Raw genomic sequence first — 6,000 nt, forward strand, 5'->3', positions numbered from 1 at the left:
TACGATACATTCATTTAGTTTATTATTATATGAAATTGAGTTTAGTTATGTAGCATGAGGCTGTATATTCTGCAATATTTAAATTTTTGGTAAACTCATTCAATGAAGCTGAGATAACATGCACTGCACTGATGCATTCACACAATTTCACAGTGACCATGAGAAAAAACATGAAATAAAAGAATTTGAGTCGTTCTCCAGCTATGTGTGATTAACCTACTAACCTAAAATCGGTTCTGATATCGCTGTTTTACGAACCTGACAACTTACTATTCCATACAGCACCTGTCATTGCAGATCCATTATGGCAGTGACTGTTAGCGGGCATCCACTCACCTGCTGCCGCCTCGTCCCTCACCTTGTTGTTACTGCCGCATCACCAGCTGTCACATTAAAGTGAATGGGACTCAGTGAGTCAGCAGCGGGTCAGAGGAGGAGCTGCTATGGGACAGAGATGACAGTTGCTTTTTAAAAATTTTGATCTAAATCGAGCCTTTTCACTAGTGATTTAAATCATTATTTAAATCATGATTTAAATCAACTTGATTTAAATCAAATCCACCCTGCTTTCAATTAAGACCATATGCTGTCACTTCAACATACAAAAACGTTTACTAACAGGAAACCATCCCTGAGAAATGCCATCCTGACAATGCTGGAGTGCCTGCATGTTAAGAGGAAGTGACTGCAAAGAGGATGCAGGAGATCAGCAGCACTGATATGAGATCCAACACCTGTGGTTTTACCAGGCTCAACGTTTTCTGAGCGGCACTGAGACTAAAGTGCCATCTTGCCTTCATTGTTCAGCCTGAGGCAGACGTCTAAATTGACCTCATAAATAGCACAGCCCTGGCCACTATGCGTTTTACTTTCCCATAACTGCCCATTTATATTGCCAAACACAGGGAAAAATCACTCCAGCTGGATTTTTTTTTACCACAATGCACCACAAATCCCAGTGCGCTATAACATAGACGTATTAGGCCCTGTTTGCACCTGTGCAGTTTATGTGCATTGAAGGAAATAAAATCCAGCTAGCTGCATCTTTGGTGTGCTGTCATGAAAACGCACATTTATATAGAGCTTTATGGTAAGGCGCTCAAAACGCAACATACAGATGTGAACTGGCCCTGAAAGCGGTTGTAAAGACTAAGTGTTTTTTTTTTTTCTTTCATGCATGCAAAAAAACTCCATGCTACTTGTTCCCCCCTCCCCATCCATAAATACTTACCTGACTCTTCTCACAATCAAGCGCTGTCCTGCCTGCAATTCACCCGTTTCTCTTCCTGCTCTCATCATAGGCTTCAGTTGCTATCAGTCAAACACCTGTGAGGCGTAATAGAGGGTGGGGCTTTCTAGAACTGTGCGTGTCTATGGACACTCACAGCTCGGATCAGGAGCAAGCCCACATGGGTACCCCCTCAGCATTACGCTTGCTGAGAGGGCACTCCGAGAACAGAAAGACCGGACAGCGCTGGTGGGGGACTCCATAAAAGGAGTTAAGAGACTAATCGTTGCACAGATCAGAACTCTTTCACACTGATAAATTTTTTGATGCGTTTTTGGGGTAAAAACAGAGAGGAATTAAAATGGATGACAAATGTATCCCTTTAAATTCTATGGAACTCTTCACTCCAGTGCGGTGCATTTTTGAAAGTCCTGCATGCTGCATCTTTGGGTTTTTCAAAAGTGCATCTTCCAGTGAATTCTATTGTAAATGCATATAAAATGCACCTGTGTTCTGTTTTTGGTGCGTTTTTTGAATTACATGTCCAAGTTTCAAAAGAGAGTGATTGGAGTCAGGATCTAGACATTGCAGCAAAAACACAACAAAAACACATTTTTTTTTTCAATCAAGCAGTGTGAAAGCAGCCCTAATATCAGTTTAAAGTGGAATTCCAGGCTCTAACTAGCTAAGCTAAAAATGGCTTTCAACCTTCCTTCTAACTCACTCCTATTCTAACTTCCCTGTAGAAGGAAGATGCATATACAATGAAGAAAGTATTTGATCCCCTGCTGATTTTGAATGTTTGCCCACTCACAAAGAAATGATCAGTATAAAAATCCAATGGCAGGTGTATTGTAACACTGAGAGACAGAATAGCAACAAAAAATTCAAAAGAAATGCATGTCTAACAAATTATCCAGGAGAATTTGCGCTTTTATGCCTCCTCCCCCCTCCTCTACCACTTGATCACCTAAGCGATCCGGGCAGATGTTCACCCCCCCCCCCCCCATTTGCCTGCAGTCTTCTGAGACACATCACAGATCACAGAAGACTGCAGGACCATTTGTGGCATGTACATGCGCAGTGGAAAGCCAACTGTGAAGCCGCAAGGCTTCACAGCCAGTTATCCTTTGTTAAAACGCTAGCGCCAGGGATCCAGTGAAGAACCAGTCTGGGTGAGGACAGTACTGGATCCCTGGAGAATGTCCTTTTATTAAAGTGGTTGTAAAGACTGAAGGTTTTTTTACCTTCATGCATTCTATGCACAGATAACCTTCTGTGTGCAGCAGGCCCCCCTCCTAATACCTACCTGAGCCCCATCATGATCCAGCAATGTACATATGAGCCTCAGCTCTCTGGCGACTCTTCCTCATCAATCACAGCCAGTGAGCCAATGAGGAGAGAGAGGGGCTGTGCTATGGCTGTGTGGGAATGGATACGCAGAGCAGTGGCCCAGGAGCAAGCCTGCTTGGGTGCCTCCATAGCAAGCTGCTTTGCTCTGGTGACATTTGACAGGAGGGAAGGGCCAGGAGCACCAGTGGGGGACCAAAGAGGAGGATTGGAGCTGCTCCGTCCAAGACCACTGCACAGAGCAGGTAAGTATAACATGTTTGTAATTTAAAAAAGAAAAACCTTTTTACCTTTAATATCACTTTAAAAGTCAGCAGCTATAGTATTTGTAGTTGCTTTGATTTATTTTTTTTGGGTGGGGGGCTGAAGCTACTCTTTAAAGCGGAGCTCCACCCAAACGGGGAAATTACGCTTTATGGCTTTGTTCCCTCACTCTCCTTTAAGAATTGGCACCTTTGGGAAGCGGGGGGGGGGGGGGTTCCAGAAGACTACATGGCCATTCACAAAGCGCAGTGCTACTCGCACATGAGCAGTGGGCACCCGGCTGAGAAGCTGCAAGCTGTCACAGCTAGGTGCCCACACTGAAGATGCCGGGGAGAGAAAATGAAACCAGCCATGTTGAGGACACCGCTGGACCGAGGGACAGGTAAGTGGCTGTATTATAAAAGTCAGCAGCTACAGTTTTTTAGCTGCTGACTTTTATTTTTTTTTTATTCAACTGGAAGTCCGCTTTAAGGTAATGTATGAGGTCCCATTTAAAATGAATGACACATTGCACTGTGCGCTACCATTTGGCGCAGTAATGCGTATGATTTACCACATGTCAACGTGATAGTGTGAACCAGCTCCCACCGAGATGACCTTATTCATCAATATGTGGGTGAGCTGCCAGGTTCCATATGATCTCTGCGTTGAGATGCATTGTTCCATGTGATCCTGCAGTGTTTCACCAATAGCATATCATAACATTAACAAACCGCTGCACAAACTGTTGGTGCTATATAAATCTTGTTCAACTGCTGCCGGCACGGGTGCGCAAAATCACGTATATATACGTGATGTTGCATTTCCGGGTAGGGGGAGCGTGCCCTACCAGTGCCGCCATTCGCAGCTGCGGCTGTCAATCACCGGGTCCCGGACAGTAATCACTCGCCAGCACCCAGTGATTGCTGAGCATCTCCAACTGGGGGAGAACTGTTAGTAAACAAAAAAGTTCTCCTTGTCAGCTCGTCCACACTGCTTTGCATGGCTGTGCACAGCACAGCCATGCAAAGCAGTGTGTTTACAGTGAAGCACTAATACACAGCCCACATAGTAAAACAGCACACAGTTAACCCTTTGATCGCCCCACATGTTAACCCTTTCCTGCCCAATGCCATTAGTACAGTGTCAGTGCTTTTTATTAGCACTGATCACTGTATTGGTGTTACTGGGGATGTCAGTGACACCAAGTCAGTTCCCCCCAGTGTCAGAATGCCCACTGCAGTCCCGCTATAAGTTGTTGATCGCCACCATTACTAGTAAAAATAAATAAAAAATAAAAAAATCCCAGTATCTATACCGCCATTTGTAAACGCTATATGTAAACCAATTAATTTGCACGTATTGAAATTTTCTTTTAGCAAAGACATGTCACAGAAGACATTGTGGCCTAAATTTATGACAAAATTTGATTTTTTTAAATTTTTTACTGGACATGTTTCATAGCAAAAAGCTAAAAATATTGTTTTTTCTCAAAATTGTCGGACTTTTTTTTATAACACAAAAAATAAAAACCGCACAGGCAATCAAACACCACTGAAAGAAAGCACTATTCATGGGAAAAAAGGACGTAAATTTCATTTGGGTGCAGCTTTGCATGATCGCGCAATTGTCAGTTAAAGTAACGCAGCGCCGTAACGCAAAAAATGGCCTGGTCAGGAAGGGGGGTAAATCCTCAGGGGGGCAAGTGGTTCATAATAATAACAACAGTAAGTGACTGTATAGCAGATGGCACTTGTCCTCCTTCCTATTCCCATGCAGCTCAGTCCATTCATGAAGACTGAACACATCCTCCTGCACACATTCTGCAGAATAAAAATAAACGTGCCGTTTGCCCACATCCCTCATCCTCAGCCCTGTGCACTCATCACATACCAACCTGTAACAAATGTAGGTGCTCCTAGGAGCGTCAACATCCAACAGCAAACTTCCATGGTCAATGTCATGGCACTGAAGGTGCGAAGAGTCTTCTGTCCAATGGCAAGCGTCCCTCCCGGCGCCCAGAATAATGGTCCTGTCTAGTCAATAGGGACTTCCTGTTAGGAAATGGACACAAGTGGCAGCATGGGTGCCCCGCCGTCCATAGCCTTGGTCTAGAAGACAATAGAGTGCCCCATGTCTGCTGGGGATCATCTGACTTCCTCGGAGGTCCCCGGGCATGCCATGTTCCCGGTCACAGCAGGCTCTTTTCCTCCTCAGCGAGCTATTATTGTCTTGCCGTCCCTGTGATAACAGTGTGGGATGTTCAGGGCTGCTGCAAATGAGTGGAGGAGTTGAGACTGGCAGCACTGCTAGATGGTGTACACTAGTGTGCAGCCCGCCCAATTCCCGCCCTCAGCCACTTCTCCCTGTTGTGTCAGCCTGTGCACCTCAGACATTCCTCTAAATCACTGTCTTCCAGCCTGTCGGATCAAGACTTGCACAGTCCTCTAAACTCAACACACACACAAAAAAAATATCATAGTACTGACAGCAAACACGATTTCCTCCCCTTCACGGAGCCCATGCTTGACTGACTGACTTTCCTCTGCTTGTTTGGCTGGGTGCCCTCATGACACAGTTATGAGAATTAGTCAGCTGTGTATTCATCATGACAGGGACATTCTTGGACCTAAGACATTCTTGGGGCCTTTAGTCATTACAGCTTTTACATTAAAAATGCTTAATATGGTATTTTCTTCCAGGTTTTGTAAAAACATTTTGTTTTTTTTTTCGCTCTCTAAAAACAGCTGGCCCCATCTGAATCCAAATCCCGAGTCCTTTCAAGGGCAGTCTAGGTCATGTTATGGCATTGCTGGCATTGCACAAGAGTTTTCCATTCAGCCTGTGCTAAATAGCGAGGAAGGACAAATCTCTCCTGGCGGCTATTGTATTCTGATGGCCAGCAGAATACCCGAACAGTGACTGCATCTGACTGGATGAAGGGGTTCAACTCACAATCTTCCACCTGGGTCCTTTTAAAATTCATTAAACTTGAGTCGCAAACTTGAGGGACTGCCAAAACATACTAGAAAATTGATCACTTTTATTTTTGTGGTGGCTGGAATATCTATTGCAAGATCTTGGAGGCCTCCTACAATCACTACAGAGTTATTAAAGGCCAAGCTGTCATGGACAATGGTCAATGACTGGCTCTCGGCCCTGTTAAATGATAGATTGAC

General features: G+C 44.5%; 1 protein-coding gene across 1 annotated transcript in view; it reads right to left on the minus strand.

Annotated features, from left to right (window-relative positions):
• Positions 1-5,171, minus strand: part of NTN4 (netrin 4) — a 173,864-nt gene extending 168,693 nt beyond the window's left edge. Inside the window, exon 1 of the mRNA XM_089674130.1 lies at positions 4,719-5,171. Coding sequence (XP_089530256.1) covers positions 4,719-4,785 — 67 coding nt within the window. The 5' untranslated portion in view covers positions 4,786-5,171. The remainder of the gene's footprint in view (positions 1-4,718) is intronic.
• Between the last annotated feature and the right edge of the window lie 829 nt (positions 5,172-6,000).

This window comes from Staurois parvus, unplaced genomic scaffold (genome assembly GCF_062004578.1).
Source record: "Staurois parvus isolate SC_StPar_1 unplaced genomic scaffold, SC_StPar_1.0 ptg000147l, whole genome shotgun sequence".
NCBI classification, from domain to species: domain Eukaryota; kingdom Metazoa; phylum Chordata; class Amphibia; order Anura; family Ranidae; genus Staurois; species Staurois parvus.